This window comes from Lacerta agilis, chromosome 13 (assembly GCF_009819535.1).
Source record: "Lacerta agilis isolate rLacAgi1 chromosome 13, rLacAgi1.pri, whole genome shotgun sequence".
Classification (NCBI taxonomy): domain Eukaryota; kingdom Metazoa; phylum Chordata; class Lepidosauria; order Squamata; family Lacertidae; genus Lacerta; species Lacerta agilis.
The window spans coordinates 9,861,514-9,885,763 of record NC_046324.1 but is presented as its reverse complement, the minus strand read 5'-3'; the positions used below and the strand labels follow the sequence as shown (position 1 = coordinate 9,885,763).

Sequence of the window (24,250 nt, the reverse complement as noted above, 5' to 3'; positions counted from 1 at the left end):
GCTCGATATGAATGAAAAAGAAACGAAAAGCACTGTTCAGGACTAGGGCCTGCATAATCTTTTCTGTGTTAACACAGAAATCAGTTCCCTGCTTCTGTGAAACGATTTCCTATTTGCGTCAGTGGAAAATCCCTCAGACCTCTGATATGCTGTGGCATGCTGGGGTGTGTATATGTGTAAAATCCGTACTCTTTATTTAAAATAAACAAGTTTTAAAGCTTGCTGTAGTGTGCTTTGCATGAGGCTGCCTTTGGAACCCATCCAGAAGCCCAGAACAAAAAGTAGCAGCTAAGATTTTGACGGGGGAGGGCGGGGAGGGCAATTCTTGCTGGGCATGCCTAATAATAATAATAATAATAATAATATTTATACCCCACCCATCTGATTGGGTTGTCCCAGCCACTCTGGACAGCTTCCAACACACATAAAAACATAATATAACATCAAACGTTAAAAACTTCTATACCCTAAATGCCTGTATAATCCTACCTTGCCAGTGATGTCATATGTGGAAGCCTTCCTGTGGGTTCTGCTGCTGCCAGCTACAATGAATTTGTGTGGTTCCTGGCCTTTGGAACCCTCTGCCCCAGGACACCTGAGTGTCTCCCTTTCTGATCTTATCCTGCTGCCAAGTGAAAAGAGTTTTCTTTTCCAGCAGGCTTTTAGCCTGAGCTCCTACCTGACTCTCCTTTGTTCTAGTTTAGACTGTTACGGAAATTACCGGGTCGAGAAGGCTCAGCTCCCGGTCCTACGGAGGAAGCCCGTGGTTCGCTGCGGAGGCAATGGAGACCAGCCGGAGATTGGAGCAAAAGCAAAGGAGTTTATTGCGCAACAAGGTTCAGGAGGATCCGAACCCCGAACAAAAGTTCCCGCGATAGCCCAGAATACATAGCGAAATACATCACAGAAACGTCAGAGATGGGGAGGGGAGAGAGGAGGTTACAGTAAAATTTACATAGGGGAAAAACAAGTTTTGCATATCAGGAAGGATGGCAGGAACCGGTGAATGGATCTAGGGTGGGTGTAATACACATTGAAGGTTTCTTCTGCGTCAGGACAATAGAAAGCTCCTAGGAGGATGTCTGCTGCCATGGTAGCTGATGGATGGGTGCTTGACTGGATTATCGGGAGGGGTGTATCTCCTCCTGCGGACGTGACTCGCTGCTTAGGGGATTATGAAAGCCACTGAGTGGAGAGTCCAAAAATTATGCAGTATCGAAATAATATACTTCTGATGATCGGAGGATGGCGGGGACCGAGGGGTTAGAAAGGTTATTTTACAAGGAGCAAATAGACACCCGAACCAGGCAAATCGGACACTGCGTTCAGGAGTTGTGGATTTTTACAATAATAAATATTTCGAGCTGTCAAAATTGGGCCACCCAGCGTCTAAATTGTCCATTTGATACATTGTTGCAAGTTATAATTAATAGTTTCCCCAACTGGTTACATTTTGGTTTCGATTCCATTGTTCTCCCAGCAGGGAGCCTGTCAAAACCCACTTAGTGTTCAGTCAAGCGTGAAGGTGATGATTGAATCATAGTAGCTGATCTGAACGTTCCATTTTGCAGGCTGAGCTGAATGCATGCTCCTGATTGGTGGGTTTCCCGTTCATTGAGAAAATGGAGCGCGTACGGAGCGCTGTTTTGACAGGAGCGCTTCTCCGAAGGCAGATTGAGGCTTGGGGCGCAGATCGGGACATTTAGGGGAAACCCTTTATCGCGAGGGTTTTATGTGGTGCTTGTGCGACTTGTGTGGTGAAGGGGTACCCGCTCATCGTCGGGGGGGGCAAAGAGAAGAAAAGAGGCTTCCAGGTCCCGCATTTGGCAGCGCGGGAGTCCCGCGAGGAGGCTGCGCGGTGGGGGAAGGTGGTGGCTGGAATTTTCCCTAACAGTCCCGCATTTGGAGATAAGATTTGTATCTGGTTCGCAGAACCACAAATCCTTTTCTCCACACCTACACCTTCGAGACTTGGTACTCACCTTCCCCACGCGCCTCGGCTGGTCGTATTTCAGGGAGAGCGGGCCGGTCATGGTTGGATGCCAACATCGGGTGCAGGCATGGTGGGCTGTCAAAAGCCAGCTGATCGGAGAGTATGATGAGCTGTCACACGGCTGTCAAAGTGGCAGGTAGTCACACCGGCGAGCTGTCAAAGGTGGCCAACGGGAGACAGGGTGTGCTGTCAAACAGCTGTCAAACGGCAAGCAGGTAGACCAAGGCAAGCTGTCAAAGTAGTAAGTCCGAAAATGTGGAGAACTGTCAAAAGCTGTCAAACGGCAAGCAGTCAGAATAAGGCAAGCTGTCAAAGCGGTGAGTCCGAAAATGTGGAGAACTGTCAAAAGCTGTCAAACGGCAAGCAGTCAGAATAGGGCAAGCTGTCAAAGCGGTAAGTCCGAAAATGTGGAGAACTGTCAAAAAGCTGTCAAACGGCAAGCAGTCAGAATAGGGCAAGCTGTCAAAGCGGTAGGTCCGAAAATGTGGAGAACTGTCAAACAGCTGTCAAGAGCTGTCAATAGCGGCAAGTCCGAAAATGGTCGGTGGGAGCGATGTACGGGGACTCGGGAATGGTGAAGCAGGAACTGGGGTGCGATGGACAGGAACTGGGTTGCGATGCTGGGGTGCGATGCTGGGGTGCGACGAACAGGAACTGGGGTGCGATGCTGGGGTGCGGTGATCAGGAACTGGGGTACGATGCTGGGGTGCGATGCTGGGGTACGAGGAACAGGAACTGGGGTGCGATGCTGGGGTACGGTGCTGGGGTACGAGGAACAGGAACTGGGGTGCGATGCTGGGGTGCGGTGCTGGGGTACGAGGAACAGGAACTGGGGTGCGATGCTGGGGTGCGGTGGGCTGTACCCCCGGGTATACGAGGGGTGGGAATTGAGCGCAGTCCAAAGGGGAAGGGCTTCAAGGTCCTGTTGGGGCTCTCCTTATGTTCTCAAGTCGGAAGGAGGGGCTTGAACGAATTGCGGGTCAGTTTGAGCTGGCAGAGGGGCACGGAAAGGATTTGGAGGGTGTGACTCTGCGGTTGGTTGGGCCACCGAGACCTGGGTGCCTTGGGGTGGCCAATTCCCTTGGGGATGAGGTGGCACCATTTGCTGGTTCTCATAACCCTGGGCCCAAGGGGGGTGCGAAGGAAAGGTGGAGTATGGTGAGTTTCCTCCGGGGAATGGGTAGGAGTTGGTTCCAACCCATGGGCTCCCCGGGTATAAATATGGGCAGTTTCGTCTTAGGTGCCCTGGTTGAAAACACAGGTGACAAAGGCCAGTGGATGGGCCCCAGGGTCGTGGCATGGATGGGCTTGCATTCAATCCTTCCCCTCTTCCTCGCCCCCTGCCTCCTCCCCTGGCCGGGAACCCTGGAGCTGGGAAGTAAGGGGTTTCCATACTGAGGGCAAGCACTGCCTCCTCCCCTGCCCTGGTGTCCATCCTTTTCTTTTCGTCCCGGTTGTTAAAGACGGACTTGGCGATGGACAGTATTTCGCTAAAAGTTTTCCCATCGTAGCCAACTAGGAGATTTAAGGCTTTCCTTATATCTGGCGTTGCTTGGTCTTTAAAAAAGCCTTTTACTATTATATCATGGTGCGGATTCTCGGGGTCTATTCCGCCCCAGGTTTTAATAGCCGCCACCAACCTAGAATAATAGTCCGACGGGTGTTCATTGGGACCCTGGATCACAGTCTGAACTTTAGTCCAGTTTATGGAGCGCTGCCCTGAAGCTTTAATGCCGTCTAAGATGGCCTTTTTAAACAGGTTCAGACACCAGACGCCATTAGGGGTATTGAAGTCCCAAGCAGGGTTGGGTTCAATACGGAGATCCCTAGGTGTCAGGGCCTCCACCCCTTGAGGTCTTCCTTCTTGGTAGTTTTCCTGGTTTAGGGCTTCTTCAGCCTTACTGAGAATGTCAGCCTTCTCAGCCTCATTGAATAGGGCATTTAAGAGTACGTGGACATCCGTCCAAGAAGGGTGATGGGAAGAGAAGATTGTAGCGATTTGCCGGTGGCACTTGTCAGGGTCATCCCTCAAAGAGGGCATCACGTTTGCCCAGTTTACTAAGTCTGCAGTCCGGAAGGGCTGGTGGGTGTAAATCATCCGTGGGGCCCCATCCGGAGTTGCAGGAGGGATGGGGAAGGCACGTAGGGGCATCTGGTAGGAGGCCGCCTGGTGATTGATTCCCCCACTCCCTTTAGCTTTTCCCTTTACTGGCTGCCGGGAAGCAGATGGCGAGAAAGCACCCTGGATGCGGATGGCAAGGTCCTTAGCAGTCTGCACCATAGAGCGGGTGGTCATGCCCTCCACGTTCTCAAGAAGATTGGAGTGGGGCGACAGAGTATAGGCAGCGTGGTCACTGACTGGCGTTAAGACCGGGTCAGGTTCCATTTGGTCGTTGGATACTGTGGCTATCTCTTCCTGGTCCATGGGTTGAACTATTAGCTGCCCGCCTTGAGCTCCTGCCTGATTGTTCGGGTCTGCATCATTTTCGGGTCCCGGGAGATTATTTTGCCCAGGGACATCATTCTGTGCAGGGGGAGCTGTGGGGGCTTGTCTGGGTCTATTATAGTATAGCGCCATGGCCTGATCCATAGAATCATCGTCTGATGGATCCTCATAAGGGGGTGGTGCAGGACCTCCCTTGGGTTTCCTAGAGGCTTTCTTAGGAGGTTTTATCATAGGCATCTGGAGAGCTGGGGCATCCTTCAGAGTAGTAAGGATTTGATATACGACCTCGAAAGCTTTTAGGTAGTCCAACTGGCGGGGTCTTTCTTCTAGTAGGTGCTTCTTTAGAGCATTCAAACGATCCTGGTTGAAGGATCCCTCCGGTGGCCAGCGGAGTTCAGATGTCAGTTTATCAGTAAAAGATGGCCAGGTGTTTTCGCAGAGTTCTTGCAACTTCTGCCTGGATAATATTTCTGAGCCCGGAATCTCTTTCCAGTGATCTAGTACAAACTCGAGGGGGGAGTCGGGTTCCGGCTGGGTAAAAGAAGGCTTGCGAGAAGCCTTCTTCCCAGCGGAAGTACGACTGGGCTTCGAAGCCTTGGCACCCATTGTTCCTTGGGTTTTAAGAGGAACCTGGGTTTTGGAAAGGAGGAATGGGAAAGGTATCTTAGTAAGTCGGGTTTTCTTGCTAAGGGAGTGGGACAGGGGGGTTTCTTAACATAAGCAAAATACAGTACACGACGTTCCAATAATCTAGCCTGGTCCCTTGCGTTCACTAGTTCGGCTAGCGGGGCGGCTGACCAGGGGGATCTACTCTAAACTACCTCTTCCTTTCCTTTTTCTGGAGCTCCCTTTTCCTCTTCCTTTCTCTTCCGTTTCTTCTCATCTATTCCTATTTCTCAACCCCCATTTTCCACCCATTTCAGGGTACCCCCACCTGGCAACCTCCTGCCTATCGTTAACAGCTAAGGAAGGGAGCCCTACTGGACGCCTGCCACTGCAGTGCCAGATCGGGCAGCCCTTTAGATAGAGTTAAACGGTCCGGAAAAACCTCCCTTGCGTTCGGAAGCGGGCTCACGCACGACTAGCGTGTTTTACATGGCCCGACCGGGGCGGCTGAGGTTTAGGATAGTGCAGAGAAGTCCTTTGCCCCTTGGCAGCTGGCAAAGTAGAAAAAGAGCCCAGTCCCTTGCGTTCGTTAGACCAGCTAACGGGGCGGCTGACTGGGTATTGGAGAAAAAGAGATAGAGCTCAGGACTCCCCTTTCGAGTTGAGCAGCAGTCCACGGGACAGACTGAGAGACAGGCAAGAAATGATAGGCAAGAGAGCAGTAGATTGCGGTTGCCAGGCTTACCTCCCCCCTCCCCCCAATCACCAGTGCACTGGATTTATACTTACGCGTCTTCCACCGCGATCCGCTGGATCGTTGGAGACGAAGCCGGCTGAACTTTGCCTTTGCTCCCCGGTTGGCTCCCCTTGAGACCTGCAATTACCGCCCGGAGGATGGCCAGGGATCCGTCGAGTCTCCACGGGAGAAAAGGGTCCCGTTGCCGGCTGAAGGCTCGGTGGGGGTCCCCAGCCACCACGGGAGAACGCAGGTCCCGGGTTTCGGCACCAAGACTGTTACGGAAATTACCGGGTCGAGAAGGCTCAGCTCCCGGTCCTACGGAGGAAGCCCGTGGTTCGCTGCGGAGGCAATGGAGACCAGCCGGAGATTGGAGCAAAAGCAAAGGAGTTTATTGCGCAACAAGGTTCAGGAGGATCCGAACCCCGAACAAAGGGTGTCCTGGACTTTTAAAAGTTCCCGCGATAGCCCAGAATACATAGCGAAATACATCACAGAAACGTCAGAGATGGGGAGGGGAGAGAGGAGGTTACAGTAAAATTTACATAGGGGAAAAACAAGTTTTGCATATCAGGAAGGATGGCAGGAACCGGTGAATGGATCTAGGGTGGGTGTAATACACATTGAAGGTTTCTTCTGCGTCAGGACAATAGAAAGCTCCTAGGAGGATGTCTGCTGCCATGGTAGCTGATGGATGGGTGCTTGACTGGATTATCGGGAGGGGTGTATCTCCTCCTGCGGACGTGACTCGCTGCTTAGGGGATTATGAAAGCCACTGAGTGGAGAGTCCAAAAATTATGCAGTATCGAAATAATATACTTCTGATGATCGGAGGATGGCGGGGACCGAGGGGTTAGAAAGGTTATTTTACAAGGAGCAAATAGACACCCGAACCAGGCAAATCGGACACTGCGTTCAGGAGTTGTGGATTTTTACAATAATAAATATTTCGAGCTGTCAAAATTGGGCCACCCAGCGTCTAAATTGTCCATTTGATACATTGTTGCAAGTTATAATTAATAGTTTCCCCAACTGGTTACATTTTGGTTTCGATTCCATTGTTCTCCCAGCAGGGAGCCTGTCAAAACCCACTTAGTGTTCAGTCAAGCGTGAAGGTGATGATTGAATCATAGTAGCTGATCTGAACGTTCCATTTTGCAGGCTGAGCTGAATGCATGCTCCTGATTGGTGGGTTTCCCGTTCATTGAGAAAATGGAGCGCGTACGGAGCGCTGTTTTGACAGGAGCGCTTCTCCGAAGGCAGATTGAGGCTTGGGGCGCAGATCGGGACATTTAGGGGAAACCCTTTATCGCGAGGGTTTTATGTGGTGCTTGTGCGACTTGTGTGGTGAAGGGGTACCCGCTCATCGTCGGGGGGGGGCAAAGAGAAGAAAAGAGGCTTCCAGGTCCCGCATTTGGCAGCGCGGGAGTCCCGCGAGGAGGCTGCGCGGTGGGGGAAGGTGGTGGCTGGAATTTTCCCTAACAATAACCTTGTTCTAGTTTATACTTGCTCCTTCGTTTTGTTTGACTCCTTTATGGCCATCTTTGCATCGTGCTGGGTTAGCCATGTGATTTTGCATTCCAAATTTGGAAAGGCAGTGGGGGGAGATGAAAAAACAAAAACCCTGGGAGATCCAGGATTTGATTTCCAAATGTTGCGAGGTGATGAAGTGCTGATTGCCCAGGAAGCAGTCTCCAGTGATATTTTCTGAGCAGAGAGGTACCAGTTTTCAGCTCCACAGTTTTGGAAAAAGTGCAAGTTTGCACCTTTTAAAGCCTTTATCTCTTATCTCAAATCTGTTTATAACCTAACACCTGTATTTGCACTGCAACACTGGTTGCAGATAAAAGGTAGACTGGGGGGGGGGAATAGATCCTCCACTTCCGTTGATGAAAACCTGTTTATTGTGTAAGAGTTTAACAATGCACTGATGATAGTCATTGTTTAGATGGGGGGCTTTTATCCATTTCCGCAGTCACACAATCAATCAATCAATCAATAAATCAATCAGTAGTTGAGCTGAGTTCCACACAGTCACAAAAACAAATTAACGGAAAAAGCCTCAAAAACAAAAACGCAAAATAAACAGCAAAAACAAAAGCGCCATACTGAATCGGCTCCAGAAGTCTGTTTGATTTCCGAAATGTTTGAAAACCAAGGCACTGATTGGTGTAGGCGCCCCGGAAACAATAGCCAACAGCTGCATCAGATGTTCAGGCTGGACTATATTTTGAAAAAAAAAAATTATGAACGAATTCCTATGCCCCCAAAATAACCCAGAGATGCATTTTAAATAAAAGCACACATTCTACTCATGTAAAAACACCAGGCAGGCCCCACAAATAACCCAGAGATGCATTTTAAATAAAAGGACACATTCTACTCATGTAAAAACACTATTGTGATTCCCGGACCATCAGCGGGCCGCATTTAGAAGGCGATTGGGTTGCATCTGGCCCCCAGGCCTTAGTTTGGGGACCCCTGACTTAGATGGAATGTGGCCCCTGAACTGAAAAAGTTTCCCCATATACATATTTTTAAAGTTTTCTGATTTTTTGGAACAAAGCTGAGTTGGGGGCAGATAAGGAAGTGGGAACCACCTTCAGGATTGTCTGTCTGTCTCTGCTTGTCATGGACCATGAGCACTAGAGTCCACCCTCCTATCTCCCCATTTTGCACCTTGGAAGTTTTTCCTGGGTCTCAAACACAAAACAAAAGCTCTTTGACCGGGAGGCACTTAGCTACACGGAACAGCTCTCGCTGGCACCATGCCTGGCTCCTGCTGCAGGCTGGGCCTCGCTGTTTGGTTTTATGGGGCCCTCTTCACCGCTTAGCCTCTCTTATCTTGAATGGTTTGTCTATTTTGGGCCATTCCTTGCCCTCTTGCAGAGCGTGAGTTGCAGCTCTTTCAAGGCACCTGAGGGCTTTGCCAGTCTCTTCCCGTGGGATAACCTTTTGGCCCAACTGCTGTTTGCTTTGGGTTTTCCAAAAGCCTCTTGCTGACCTGGTTAACTGATAATCCAGGCTATTGCAAGAGAGATAAAGAGATGGGGAGGGGGGGGGAGCACTGTTACTCCAGGACTTAAGCAGCTTTGTAACAGGATAAATCACCAGGGTTGCCAGGTCTGCTTCCAAAAAATAGTGGACAAGCGGGGGGGGGAGGTTAAAATTAAGTTAAATTATATATTTTCTTACAAACATTTTAACACGTATTAAAATACCATTTCATCATAAAGCTTTTGAATAAAAAAATGTCCACTATTTGAACATAATGTGAAAAAGTGGACTGTCCACTCAAATAGTGGACACCTGGCAACCCTATAAATCTCCAAATGCCATTGGCTCTCTGGCCTCTCTCTATACCTGATCAGTGTGGTGAGGTTTCAAGATCTTAGGGCCTTTTCGAGCTGCCAGCCCTGGTTTGCAACAAAGCGTGGCCTGACCACATCCACACCAAACATTACAAAACAATACTATTCCACTTGGACAGTCATGACGTCCCTCAATGAATCCCGGGAACCGTGGTTTGCTGAAAGTTGTTAGGCAACCCCCTGTTCCCCTCACAGAGCTACATTTCCCAGAGTGCTCGGGGAGGAGGGATTCCCACCCTGGGAATTGTAGTTCTGTTGCGCGGGTGGGGGGGGGATAGGGGTCTCCTCATGACACTCAGCACCTTTAACTAACTACACTGCCCAGGATTCTTTGGGGGAAAGTCATCACTTTTGAAGTGGTAGAACTGTGTGGACTGTGTTGTAAGAATTTTAAGGTATTTTATTTATATATAATAATTGTTATTAATGTACCAAAACAAATAAGGCCACATGTCTGAAAAACAGCACAGGAGGCCAGGCCTCACTCCATTTTCACTCCCAACTGACCAAGTATTTCTTTGTCTCAGGAACAAAGGGGGGGTTGCCCCTCCAGCTACTCAGCAGCCCTCTGCCTGAGTGATAATCTCTGGCATCCTGATACCTGAGTGTCAGACAAAAGGGTGTGATTAACTTGGCTGGGATATAGGGAAATGTAAATATCTTTTGTTTCACTTGATGGGTTTTTGGTGAAGGGCAAGAGGAGACATGGGGGCAGGGTCCAAGATGCTCAGATCACTGCTACCAGATCCCCAGATATTTTACTTTATTTTTAATCTCCAATCCTGTTAGTTGTTGTAATTCCCTTTTCTCTTTTAACTCTAAATTTTTGGTTAGTAATGATGTTTTTTGATAATTTATTTTTAATCCTGCTAATTCTCCGTATTCTTTAATGGTCTCTAGAGCTGCTGGTATACTCTCTAACGGATCTTGGGTTGTTATTATGATATCATCGGCGAAAGCTCGCACTTTATAAGAATTCTTACCTAGTGTTATTCCTTTTATTTTCTTATTATTTCTAATGTTTTGTAGGAGAATTTCTATTGTCAAGACAAACAGTAAAGGTGAAAGGGGACATCCCTGTCTTGTTCCTTTGGAAATTAAAAAGCTTTTCGTTAGATTCCCATTTATTATAAGTCTCGCCTTTTGGTGATTATATATTGCCTCAATTGCCTTTTGCATTCTTCCCTCTATTCCAATTGTTTCCATTTGTTTTTTCATAAACTCCCATGATACATTGTCGAATGCTTTTTCTGCATCCAACAATAGTAAGGCCGCCTTTTTATCAATTTTAAATTCCAGATGTTCTATTATATCTACGATGTTCCTTGTATTATTATACAGTTGTCTCCCGGGTATAAAGCCCGCTTGGTTGGGGTGTATTACTTTTTTGGCCAGTTCTTTTAATCTATTTGCTATTATTCCAGCGAAGATTTTATAATCGCTGTTTAACAGGGAAATTGGTCTATAGTTTGACATTTTTTCCTTATCTGTATCAGGTTTTTGCAGGAGTGTGACATATGCTTCTTTCCAAGAATCCGGAATTTCTGTTTTTTCTAATGTATGATTCATTATTTCCAGTAAAGGGGCTACCAAAATGTCTTCTAATCTTTTATAATATTCTATTGGTAGGCCATCTGGCCCTGGGGTTTTCCCTGATTTACTCCTTTTGATTGAGTTTTTTATTTCTTGTATTGTTATAGGGGTGTTTAATTCTTTCACTTCCTCTTTTATATTAATTCCAATTTTATATTTTTCCAAATATTGCTTTATCTCCTCTTTGTTTTCATCTTTTTTATTATATAATTGTTCATAATATTGGACAAATTTTTCCATTATTATTTGTGGATCATCAATAATTGTTTCCCCTACTTTTATTCTATTTATTAATTTTTCATTTCTCTTTTTTTTCAATTGCCAGGCCAAATATTTGCCCGGTTTATTTGCAAATTCAAAGTTGTTTTGTTTCCAAATCCTTAAATTCCAATCTATTTCTTGTTCTATTTTGATTTTATATTTTGTTTTTAACATATTAATTTCAGTTTTTAAATTTGTTTTTTTTGGATTTTTATGTAACTCTTTTTCTTTTTTCTCTAGTTCTTCTAGAATTCCCCTTTTCTCTTTTTCTCTTTCTCTTTTTTGTATGGCATTTTGTTTAATAAAATATCCTCTAATTACTGCCTTACTGGTGTCCCATATTGTTTTTATATCTGAATCTTTTTTGTTATTTAGTTTGAAGAATTCTTGTAATACTCTTTTTGCGCCATTTATTACTTTTTCATCATATAACAACGAGGTGTTCAATTTCCATCTTTTAATACCTGACTTCCATTCTGAATTTAAATGTAGTAATATCTGATTATGATCCGATATTGTTCTAGGTAATATTTTGACTTCCTGGATTCTACTTAATAGTTCAGAAGAGAGCCAAATGGCATCTATTCTGCTTGCCATATTTTTTGAATCCGAAAAGAATGTATATTCTCTTTCGGCCTCATTCTTGAATCTCCAGGCATCTTTCAAATTTAAATTTTCTATCATATTGAAGAACGATATCGGTAATTTCCCCTTTTTATTTTCCTTTCTACTTCCTGTTCTGTCAATTTTCGGATCAATTACTCCATTTAAATCCCCTAAGATTACCATTTTACTTTCAACATATTCCAGCAATTTTGTTTCAACCTTTTTAAAGAACTCTGCTTTTTTAGTGTTTGGCGCATATATTCCTATTATATGTATTATTTCTCCAAAATAATTTATTTTTAATACAATTATTCTACCTTCCGGATCTGAAAATATTAATTGTGGTTCTAAACTTGTTCTTACATATATCACTACTCCTTTTTTTTTAACTTCATCTGCAGCTACAAATTCTTGTCCTAATTTTGGGTTTATCAGCAGTCTTTTATGCTCTTTTTTAATATGCGTTTCCTGAAGACATACAATATCATTCCTTTGTTTTAATAATATGTGAAATATTTTATTTCTTTTATTTTTACTGTTTAATCCATTCACATTCCAAGAGGAGATTTTGAGATTCATTTATTTATTTATTGAAATAAAATCTGTTGGTTTTTTAAGAAAGAAAAAAAAAAAAACAAAAACGGAATAAATAATATATTTTATTATTTATTCACTTTCAGAATTGCTGTCTTGGCGTGAAGTTTTCTGATTAGGATTTCCTTTTAGTTGTTGTTTTTTTACTCCCAATTCATCTTTATACTTTCTGAAGAAGATATCTGCATCCACCGGATTATCAAACCTCCTTCTTCTACCTTTAAAGTGGAAGGATAATCCTTCTGGATATTCCCATTTAAAAAATATGGAGTTGGCTTTAAGAGGTTTTGTTAAAAATTGGTATTTATCCCTCTTTCTCAAGAGACGTGGAGGAACTTCCTTCAGGATTACAATTTCTTCCTCATCTATCATAAGTTTCTTTTGTCTTCTAGTTTGTAAAACCCTGTTTTTCCATTTATTTGAGGTGAATGTTATTAAACAGTCTCCTGGCCATTGATTTTCTTTTGCTTTTTTCGAATTAACTCTAAATAAGCTTTCAGTATTGTCTGCTAGTTCTTCTTCTTCCACTTCTAACCAGGTAGCTATTTCTTTAGTTAAAGCCCCTTGTAGGTTTTCATCCAACCTCTCAGGGACACCTCTCAGTCTTAGGGTCTTCTCCTTGGACTGCATCTGTAACATAGACATCGCGTCCCAAGTAGCCTCTTGTGTTATTTTAAATTCTTCCCTTTCTTTATCTGCCTTTCCCCCCTCTTTTTTATAATGCTTTATTTCCTTAGAGGCTTTTTTGATGATCTCTTCTAATTGTTGTGTTTTGGTTTCCCCTTCCTCTATTTTTTTTGCCAGTTCCTTATTTTCTTCTGAGAGCGCATTTATTTGTGCTCTCATCTCAACAATTGATTTTGTATTGTCTTCCACCTTTATATTCATTGTGTCTAATTTTTCCTCAATTCCATTCATTTTGTTATTCATTTCCCTTTTCAATTCAGTAAATTCTTTTCTCATTTCGCCTATATCTCCTTTCAGGCTTAAAATTAGTTCTTTCACTTCCATGTCTATGTCTTGGCCTGAGTTCCTTCTACTCTGCTGATTATAAATCACACTTTGATTATATTTCTTATTTGTTGACATAATAGTATCACCTTTTCAAATACTCTCAGCCAAGATTTCACTATAGTTTACCCCTTATTTCTTTCAATCCTTAGTCTTATTTTACTGGTCTTCAATTATATTTTAAATCCAGCCACTAGGGGTCACTATTTTCCTTTATAGGGATGTTATTACAGTTCAGGCCTCTGGTGTCGCTGTCCTCCTTTCTTAAACTTTCAGGTCAAGTTGCAGTGTCAAAAGTGGCCACTGGTGTCGCTGTCCTCACTTTTTGGATTTCCAAGTCAAATTGTAGTGTTCAGGTTGACCACTAAAGTCGCTGTTTTCTTTCCCCACAATCCTTCTATCTGCGGCCCTTCTTCCGTTAATTTTGTCCTTATTTTTTGTTCTTTACTTGTATCCTTCCTTCCTTAATTCCCAATTAAGTTCTTAGAAGTCCACGCCTCCTCACCATCCACGCTCCTCCATTTTCTTTCCAAAGTTCCCTTCTCGCCAGACAGCAAACAAACAACAGCAGATCAGCAGCTCATAACGGCAGTTCAGCAGCTCAACAGCTTATTTATTTCTCCGGTATGTTTTTTTTCCAATTACCTCCTCTTCCCCCTTAGAATTTCGTCAAATAAATAGTACGGAGAAGTTCGTCTAATGCATCAGAAAATCATGTTGTCTATAATAAATTCAAGTGTCCTTACTCCCTTTTTATCCCCCCTTTTCTGGTTGGAGTCCGGGGGGAGGTTTGTAGCAGTACAGTTCTTAAATTTTAAAAGCAATTCCTCTGAACCTCTTAATTTCTGTGCTAGGTTCTAAACAGCGAGGTTAATTTCCTCTGTTCTTCCGTCTCAACCCCCTTATTTCTACTCTTATTTTCCTAGATGGCTGGGCTTATTTTAAATTGTCCTTCTTTAATGCCAGCTAGGTTATTCTGGGGTGACAAAAATAGGAAATTTTACCGCTGACCACCTTCCCGGTAACGAGGCTTCTTGCTGGTAGGCGTTGTACCCACACGTCCAAGTCCCCCGCTCTCTCGTCGCGACGACGTAGAATTCGGAGGTCTCGTCCGACGCCGCTGGGTGCTCTGACTCAGGGTCACTCCCTGAGTCTTTTTTGGGGGTCGTGCAGCCTTCACGGAGCCCCGAAAACCTCTCCAGCAAGCGCTCCCCTCTAGAGTTAAAACGGAGCTCTAGCGGAGCGCGTCCATCCCGGTGCGCGGTAAAACCGGAAGTCCTGTGGTTAACCTCTAAAAGCATTAATTTATACGAAGATAATTATGTAAAAACCTGGAAAGACATTAAGAAAAATATGGAAACATGGAACAGGTTGCATTTATCATTATGGGGAAGAGTTTCCGTTGTCAAAATGAATATATTGCCGAAAATGATATTCCTATTTCAATCCATTCCAATTCTAGGGGGCATGAAATGCTTTAAGGACTGGAAAAAAGAATTGACGAAATTTATTTGGAACGGGAAAAAACCCCGTATAAAGTTTCAATTATTGACTGATTGTAAAGAGAGGGGAGGTTTTGCATTGCCCAACCTAGAATTGTACCATGCAGCAGCAGGGCTATTATGGATAAAAGAGTGGATTACATTGGAGAACCCAGAGATTTTGGATTTGGAGGGAGCAGAGAATCGATTCAGCTGGCACTCCTATTTGCTATATGATAAGGTTAAAGTCCACAAGGGGTTTTTAAACCATCTCATAAGAAAATCCTTATATAACATTTGGTCAAAATATAAAGGAATTCTAGAACCAAAAATACCCCTGTGGACTTCACCGGTGGAAATTATTACAGTTAAAAAAACAAATATGGAGGGGAGGTGGGCCACATATCAAATATTACTAGAAAAACAACAAGAGGAATGGTCTTTAAAAAAATATGAAGAGGTAAAGGAATATCTGAATGGCTGGCTACAATATTTCCAGATTCATCAAAGATTTATAATGGATAGAAAATTGGGCATTGCAAAAGAGAACTCAAAATTTGAAAAAGAATTAATACAAAATAAAGGTAAATATATCTCACGTATGTATAAGCTATTATTAGAGTGGGACCTAAAAGAAGAACAGGTGAAGTCGGTAATGGTCAAATGGGCCCAAGATTTAGGCCACAACATACTGATGGATCAATGGGAAAGGCTTTGGCAAGTAGATATAAAATTTACGGCCTGTTATTCTTTGAGGGAAAATACCCTTAAGATGATGTATAGATGGCACTATACACCGGATAAACTAGCCAAAATGTATAAAAATAGATCACATTTATGTTGGAGGTGCGATAAAGAATGTGGGTCATATATGCACATGTGGTGGAATTGTCAAGAGGTTAGTATATTCTGGAATAATGTTTATGAAGAATTGAAAAAATTACTGAAATGTACGTTTAAGAAAAAACCGGAATTATTTTTACTAAGTATAGTGCCAGATGAGATAAAAAAACCAAAAAGAACATTAATGCTATATGGAATAACAGCGGCCAGAATATTAGTAGCCAGGAATTGGAAGAATAAGACTATACCAAATATGACAGATTGGCAAAACTTGATGTTAGAGTATTTTGAGTTAGCGATGAACACTGGAAGGGTAAGAGAGCAGACTAAACAAAAAGTCCATACTGAATGGAAGCTATTTGAGGAATACCTGGAGAATAATGGTATTAGGAGCTCCTTTATAGCAGAAATAGACTGAACCAGATGATAAATCAACTAAGAGGTAATAAAGAGACAAAAAGGAACAAAAAGAAAAATCTACAACTGTGCGATAAATATAGACAATGAACAGCAGAAACAGCGAGTTTAGTTGGAAGTCTTTTTAATTAACATCGAAATGTTTTAATTTGTGGAAATTATGTTACAATTTTTTGTTTTTGATGTTTGTATTAGATCATTATGTTTGGTAAGAATGTAAATAATTACATCTTTTCTTTTACTATTTTCTTTTCTTTCTTTACCCTTATCCTTCCCCTTTTCCTTCTCCTCTTCTTCTTTTCTTCGTCCAAGTGGTGTTTTGTTGTATGTTATCTATATTATGTTTTGTTGTATGTTGTGATATTTGTTATATGTATGAGTGTTTTTTTAAAAGAATAAAGTTTATTAAACCAAAAAAAAAACAAAAAACAGATCACTGCTACCAGACCCTCCCAATTTTTGATGTACAGTAATTCTGATGTATGGAGGGGTGGTCTTGAGCTGGAAGGGGGCAATTTCAAAAGTCTATATAGGAGCTTGCACGCCTTTGTTGGAGGTCTTTTGCTTGCAAGACACCCCGCTGCAGCAGTTTCTAATAAAGGGCTATCGCCTTGCTTTGGGAGATTCTGTATCGTCTCTATTTGTTCTTAGGTGCTCTTGACAGGAGGGGAGCCCTGCTGAGGCTTTCCCTCGGGTTCGTGGACTCCCTTCTGGGGCCGAACCTAATTTTTATTACACCTGCCAGGGGGCTGCGGTCAGAACTGTTAGCCACAATCACATTCCCATTCCTACACCAAAGTTTTGTGCCACAAATCTCAAGTTGCACAAATCCTTGGTATAGTTATTGAGGGAATATCGGATATCAGGTGACTCTCGGTGTGCCTGTTGGGTTTTGCACTCTTTCCAAACAAGTCTTTGCCTTAGTGGCTGGTACATTTTTAGGTACATGAGCCAACTCCCATTTGCTTGTGTAAGGTGGAGGTGTGTCTACAGGTGGCATGTGTGTGTGGCAGGGGTGGGGGGTGGGGGAAGAGGGCAATGCCCTCTCCCCAGACAAGTAGCTTTCTTTCCTAGGCAACAGGAAGACCCTTATTCCCCATAGCTGAGGGGCAGACCATCTGCTTTGCATGCAGAAGGTCCCAGGTCCAATCCCCTACAATCTCCAGGTAGGGCTGGAAGAGACTCCTGCCTGAAACCCTGGAGAGATGCTGCCAGTGTAGACAATACTCAGCTAGATGGAGCAATGGTCTGACTTGGTATAAGGCAAATTCCTATATTCCTTCACCTCATTCAGCTAACATCTCTCCCCCTGCTTCTCTGACCACATCTTAATCTCCCAGATATGCTTCAAGAATTGTAATGACTTAAACTCAGCCTAGTATTAGTGTGCTATTTATTGATTTTGTTTAGGGGTTTGTTTTCTGTGTGTGTGGTAAATATGCCAATTCCCAAATGAGACAGTGAGTGAATTTGCCTTGGATAGAATAAAATTCCCTTCTGATTTTTCTCTTTTGTCTGTGTTAACTCTTGGGGTGCCTCCAGGTCCAACATCAAACAATCTCTAGAACAGAGTGTCTGGATTGCATGTGAGGATTGTTGTAAGAATTTTAGGGTATTTTATTTATATATTAATTGTTATTAATGTACCAAAACAAATAAGGCCACATGTCTGAAAACCAGCACAGGAAGACAGGCCTCACTCCCAACTGACCAAGTATTTCTTTGTCTCAGGAACAAAGGGGGGGGGGTTGCCCCTCCAGCTACTCAGCAGCCCTCTGGCTGAGTGATAATCTCTGGCATCCTGATACCTGTGTCAGACAAAAAGGTGTGATTAACTTGGCTGGGATATAGGGAAATGTAAATATCTTTTGTTTCACTTGATGGGTTTTTTGTGGAGGGCAAGAGGCATGGGGGCAGGGTCCAAGTTGCCACCAGACCCTCCCAATTTGTGATGTAATTCTAATGTATGGAGGGGTGGTCTTGAGCTGGAGGGGGGGAATTTCAAAAGTCTATATAGGAGCTTGCACACCTTTGTTGGGGGTCTTTTGCTTGCAAGACACCCTGCTGCAGCAGTAATAAAATACAGGGCAATCGCCTTGCTTTGGGAGATTCTGTATCGTCTCTATTTTATTCATAAGTGCTCTTGAGAGGAGGGGAGCCCTACTAAGGCTCTCCCCCGGGTTCATGGACTCCCTTCTGGGGTTGAACCTAATTTTTATAACAGGATTGCAGGCGTGTGTGTACACTGCACACTTCGTAACTCTTGGCAGGTTTTGTGTCGCTGAATAGAATGTGGGCTTCCAGCCGGAGCATTTTGTAACCTTGCTCTCTGTCAATATCTAGGGATCTAGGCCGGGGTCCCCAAACTAAGGCCCGTGGGCCAGATGCAGCCCAATCGCCTTCTAAATCCGGCCCACGGACGGTCCGGGAATCAGAGTGTTTTTACATTAGTAGAATGTGTTCTTTTATTTAAAATGCATCTCGGGGTTATTTGTGGGGCCTGCCTGGTTTTTTTTACATGAGTAGAATGTGTGCTTTTATTTAAAATGCATCTCTGGCTTATTTGTGGGGTCTGTCTGGTGTTTTTACATGAGTAGAATGTGTGATTTTATTTAAAACGCATCTCTGGGTTATTTGTGGGGCATAGGAATTCGTTCATTCCCCCCCCATATAGTCTGCCCCCCCACAAGGTCTGAGGGACAGTGGACCGGCCCCCTGCTGAAAAAGTTTGCTGACCCCTGATATAGGCCCTAGTGGTCGTGCATCTGCTTGGCATGCAGAATGTGTCCCAGGCCTCCATTCCCAGGTGGGTCTAAGGAAGACCCCCGCCTGAAACTCTGGACAGCTGCCATCCGTCTGCGCAGACACTTATGAACTAGATGGGATAGTGGCTTGGCTGTGTCCTGTGCAATGTGCTATGATCACCACCTAATGGCTGCTTTTTCGTTTGGAATACAACCTGTATCATTCTGTGTCTCCCTCCCCTTCTTTTTCTGCAGCACGAAACCAATGCATGAGAAAGCAGGGCTCATGCACAGCCTGGACAAACTGGAGACATTACACAAGGAAAAGAGCTTGGATTCTCCAAATGGCAGGTGAGTGTGGTTTCATTTGTTTACGTTTTGCTTTGCTTTTTAAAGGGACGGAGTTCATCTCTCCCTCCCTCTCTCCCTCCCCCCCCTCTCTCTCACACACACACCCCACATTGCTTCCCCTTCCATTTCTGCTGGGATCATGTCTAATAGCTACCATCTGGGTGTTTGTAAACTGGGCTAAGTTGACATTAGGCGTCAATTTGATGTGCTCTTACTTGGGAGAGAGCCCCATTCAAGAGCATGCTTAGGATGACACTTTGACAGCCCATGTTCAGCTGTAAGAAGTCGACACAAAGGGCCGAAATAAGTGTGACGTTAATTGCACGAATGCGATTGGGTGTTTAGCTTTTTGTATAAATGTTGTGTTTCGTTTTTCCCGTCTAAAGAGCAGCTGCAGGGAGGCAGCGCAGGATCAGGACTGTGGCACACAGGGAAGGAGAAATTAATCCTTCTTCCCCATGCTTCATCACCATTCTGCCCTGCCACCAAAACTGGTCAGACCTGGGAGGGGAGCCTCTGTAGAGCTAATACAGAATATAGGGCTGTCGCTGGCTACTGCTCACAAGGTGTATGTCTGGACCCACATCCTGTGTGTCCACCACCCACATGTTCCCTAGAGATTTAGGATCTTTTGCTGGAGTCAGAATGCACAGTCCTTACTAATGGGTGTTTTTACTCATGACCTTGTGCCTAACAAAGGAGTTCACGCACCAGGAAAGAAAGAACGGGTGGTTTGTTACATGACATAAAGGAGGCAGTGTACGCAGTTGCTGCTTTTGACAGCCTGGTTGTACGTAAGCAAGCAGGGAGAGTCATACACAGTACATACACACCTTAGATCTAAATTGGACCCCTAGCTACCCAAATGCCTGCAGAGTAGGCACTGCAACCTTCCAGAGACCCATGCTAAAGAAGGAAGAGGAAGGGGGAGTGTGTACCTGCAGGGGCGTAGCTAGGTAAATTGGTACCCGGGGGCAAAAAATTTTTTGTCAACCCCCCCCCAAAGGCATGGGAAGGTCAGGTTGTACCCGGTGCGGAAAATTTATTGTCAACCCCCCCATTGATCCCCCCCCGCAAAAATGGTTTTACGTTATTTCATATTTTCTTACAAAGGAATAATAACAAGTAATAATAATAAAAACCTTTTATTTATATCCCACCCTCCCCAGCCAAAGTCGGGTTCAGGGTGGCTAACATCAGATACATAACATTGGTATAAAATCAAACAATAATTAAATTACCTCCTAAAAACCTCTCAAAGTCTAATTAGATGGCTTTCTACGGGGTTAGGGTTGGGAATAGTAAGTGTTCTCTGAACTGAAATTTCAGCCTTCATGACATAGGAAAACAGCCAAGTGAACAGCTGTTTTGGTGGAGAAGGGTCAAGATATTAACCGATATGCATGAAATTTCATATATAGCTATATAATCCCTAGTATAGTAAGATAAGACCTTCGGAGCAGGCATTAAAAAAAATTCTTTAAAAAAAAAATCGAATTTTTTTCTCTCCCAAAAAATTGTTCCTTGATAATTTGTCATCCCCCGCCCCCCTTGCTACGCTCCTGTGTACCTGTCCTGAAGTAAGTGGAATGTAAGTTAGGGATCAGAGATCTGTGCCTTCCTTTGCGAGAGTTATGTGGCCCCCGTTAATATCCTGTACAAACAAGGCTCCAGCATCTCTCTCACCTGTTCCCTGGTCCAGTGAAGCTGGTGGAGCTTGTGAACTACCCAACCATGCAAATCTGAAGTTTAAAATACTATTTGGGGGCAAATGTAACTACGAAGCGGAGAAGGATCTTTGTGGATGCATGTGTGTCACAACACCTTCATGCTGCTCTTTTTATTTCCTACAAATTCTTAGTGGCTAGCTATTTTGTTTGCCGTGGAAAGGACACAGCCCTCGTGAGATATGACTAACAGGAAACATACAGATAACCTGTTAGTCACTTCTCATGAGGGTCATGTCCTTTCAACTTGAAACGTGACTTTACTTTCAGGAGGAAGATTCCGTTGTCTACGCGGAACCCGATTCTTTCTTACAGGAGGTGATAGCGAAACTTCGCCGGTATAACATAGGAATAGTGTGCTAATCTTTTACAGTAAGGGTTAGGGGGGGGCAGAATTACGGTAATAACTTGCCTTTTCGGTATGATACGGTCAAACAGAACAAAATGCAGCATAAAAAGGAATGGAAAGCAGAAAGACGGAACAGCAGCCAAAAGAATCGATTAGGTAAACTGAACTTCAGAAGCCTGTCCTGAAAGTGCAGGTCTTTAAAAGCCCGTCTTAAAAGAACCAAGACCTCTAATTTGGCAGACCTCAGTAAGTAGATTATGTTTGCAGACCCCAGAATGCCCTCTTGGCAGCCGCCACCAGCCTAATTGAGTTTTGAGGGGGATCTTGATAAAAGTGCAGGGTGTTTTCTGTGTGAGCCTGGCCGTGGAGGTGCCCATCCGTGGAATCTCCCTTTGTCTTACAGCCTGCACCTGAGTGATGCCATAAAGGAGGAGGAGCTAAAGAAATGCCGCAGCGAAGTCACGGTGAGTCGGGTTGGGCAGGGTGCTGATTTCCAGGACTCTGCAGCCACTGCCCTTGGTCAGGGGCAAACCATCTGGCCAGATTCTGCTTGCTTTTCCCTTGTAATCTTTCCTCCCTGCTGGACTGAAATCTGCCTCTTGGATCCTGGTCCTACTGCTCCACCTTCTGCTCTTGGCTTAAACTTTACAGGAACTGTGGCCTAGTGACACCTGCTAGATACTTACCTTTTATGGGCTCTCTGCATGCGTGTTTTTATTGTCACTGTCACCGGCTTCTCTCTTCGGGTGGGGGTGGGGGCGGCTGGGAGGTGTCTAAATAATTGTTAGGCACTGCAGAAGGAAACAAGTTTTGAGCAGACAGCACAGGAATAGCCAGCTTTCCATATAAAGCAGGAACGTTTCTCAGCCCGGGGGCTGCATTCCCTTCTGGGCAACCTGCTGAGGGCCACATGCCAGTGTGGGCGGGCCAGAGACAAAAGGAGGCGGAGCAACAAATGTCATCGTTACCTTTGTGCAGTAAGCTAATGGATTTTACTCCCAAACAGTTTACTTTCCGGACAGCGTGTTGCTTGTCTCTTTCCTGAGCTCTTCGTAATGGGTCCTGGGAGGAGGAGGAGGACATGATGTTGTTGATGTTGATGATGAGGATTTAAGTGAAAAGGCTGCAAGAATGGTAAACCTGTGGTCAGACTATTTTGCCCAATATCTGCCTGCTGCCAGTGCACCCGGGCGTGACCTCTTTGATATCCTTAGCTCTTTTTCATGTCTGTTTTTTTTTTTGCCTAGCCTCCAAATAAATACAACTCTCAGTACCACAAGTTGTTCAAGGACATCCCTACCGAGGAGAGTGTGCTGAAAGGTGAGTGGTAAACATTGCTTAAAGGGAGGAAGTGAATCATAGAGTTGGAGGGTAGCATTGGAGGCTGGCTACTCTGGCCTGGCGGATCACTCGTTGGCCATTGGCCGGCGAAATCAGCTGGCTGTATTCCGGCTAAAGCCACCTCCTAGAGGGCAACCTTAGCCCAGAGTGTCTAATCCACCTGGTTTTCTGAAGGCCAAACTAGATGCGACACAATAGATGTAATTAGTAATCGCTCAAATGCTTTTAAAAAGGTAAATTGCAGGGGCAACATGGACCTGGATCTTGGAATGGGGGCTTGTGGTTGCCAGCTTTGCCCATCACTGTGTCCCAATCTGGATTGGCCCCATTGGAGCAGGGGGAGAACTTAAATTTGCCTTGTTGATTGAGAAAGAAGTTCCAAAGTTCCAAATAACAGGAATGAGGAAACTTTGGTCCGTGGGCCAGTCTTGGCCCATCAGGAAGTCCAAGCTGACCATTGAGGCCATTTCCTACCAACCACACCCACCTTCCAATCAGCTGGTGTCACTCGGTCAGGGTGGCAACAGCTGATGGGGTTCAGTCCTGCTTCTCCAGCAAGTTCCCTTGGGGGAATGAGATGGTGAAGCAGTCCCATGGGGGAGCTTTTGACCACTGGGTGGGGCCACCCACCTATCAGTCTCCTGATGCCATCGTGACGCCACCCACCTGTCAGAGTAAATCTGCAGTGGTGGGGAAGGATAAAGATCTGATTCCTGCCCCCTGTAGAATAATAACAACACCTTCCTTAGAACTAACAGAACATCATAAAGTAGTAGGCAAGTTTCAAGTTCCCTTCCATTGTGTATTTTATTTTATTTGTAACGCTAGTGGCATATTCCAGATCTCCTTTTGTTTATGTACAGCCGATGCCACCAGCAGGGTGCATTAAATCTTGACTGGGGGCGAACTGCTTTGGGAGGTGATGTTTTTTTCCTGCAAAGCAGGACCAGCACACCCTTTCACATTGATGCCTTGTCTCTTTGCAGTCTGCTCCTGTGCTCTCCAGAGAGACATCCTTATCCAAGGCCGCCTCTACATCTCCCCAAACTGGCTCTGTTTCTATGCGAACCTTTTTGGGAAGGATATCAAGGTGAGTCAGTAAACATTAGCAGACTAAAAGAGGGAGAGTGTTAAATGGAAATCTTATGAAGCGGCGACAGTAATAAAAACCACCTACCAAATGCTTGGGCTTAGGAAAGTCTGCCTACTTGCTTTTTCAAACCTGTTGGCCAGTCAAACATTGATTGCAACATTGGATGTGCCTTCTCCAAGTGAGCAGAGTGTTGCCTCTCAACAGCAGCATCTCAAATATAGCACAAGTTCTGGGGGAAATCTGATTCTCTTTCCAGAGCTATGCTTGGAGCTGCTGGCTGCAGGGTCAGGGAGGGGGGGGGTTTGAGCCTTTTTCAAAATATATATTTATTTTTGTTAGTTTTCCAAATGACTACAAATCCATCCGAATTACTTTAATTTAATACAATTTCTTAAAATCAAGTTTCCCACTCCTGTTGCAAACATATGTCCGTCTCTTCCTTGTGTTGCCACATCTTCTCACCTTTAATTTCCATTTCAGCCATTACTTCTTGTTGTCCATTCTTACAGCAGCCATATTTTCCTCCTCACAGACAGCACCTCTGTCATCTCTTATAAATATAAAATCCATTTTCGCGTGTGCAATCTTTCATAATCTTCATGCTGTCTCAGACCTAGAGTGCTGGAAGAGTTGAATATTGTCTTCCTTTGTTCATTCTTTGCAGCACATTCAATCTAAGGTCCCAGG

The 24,250-nt window shown here is 44.5% G+C and overlaps 1 protein-coding gene across 4 annotated transcripts in view; it reads left to right on the top strand.

Moving 5' to 3' along the window:
* Positions 1-24,250, top strand: part of GRAMD2A (GRAM domain containing 2A) — an 81,395-nt gene that overhangs the window by 29,424 nt on the left and 27,721 nt on the right. For all 4 annotated transcript variants that reach the window (XR_004427745.1, XM_033167037.1, XM_033167036.1 and 1 more), the window contains 4 exons: positions 18,958-19,053; positions 21,533-21,593; positions 22,377-22,449; positions 23,457-23,560. Coding sequence is in view for 3 of the 4 variants with exons in the window: in XM_033167036.1 (XP_033022927.1) it covers positions 18,958-19,053; positions 21,533-21,593; positions 22,377-22,449; positions 23,457-23,560 (334 nt within the window). In the remaining variant the exon portion in view is untranslated. The remainder of the gene's footprint in view (positions 1-18,957; positions 19,054-21,532; positions 21,594-22,376; positions 22,450-23,456; positions 23,561-24,250) is intronic.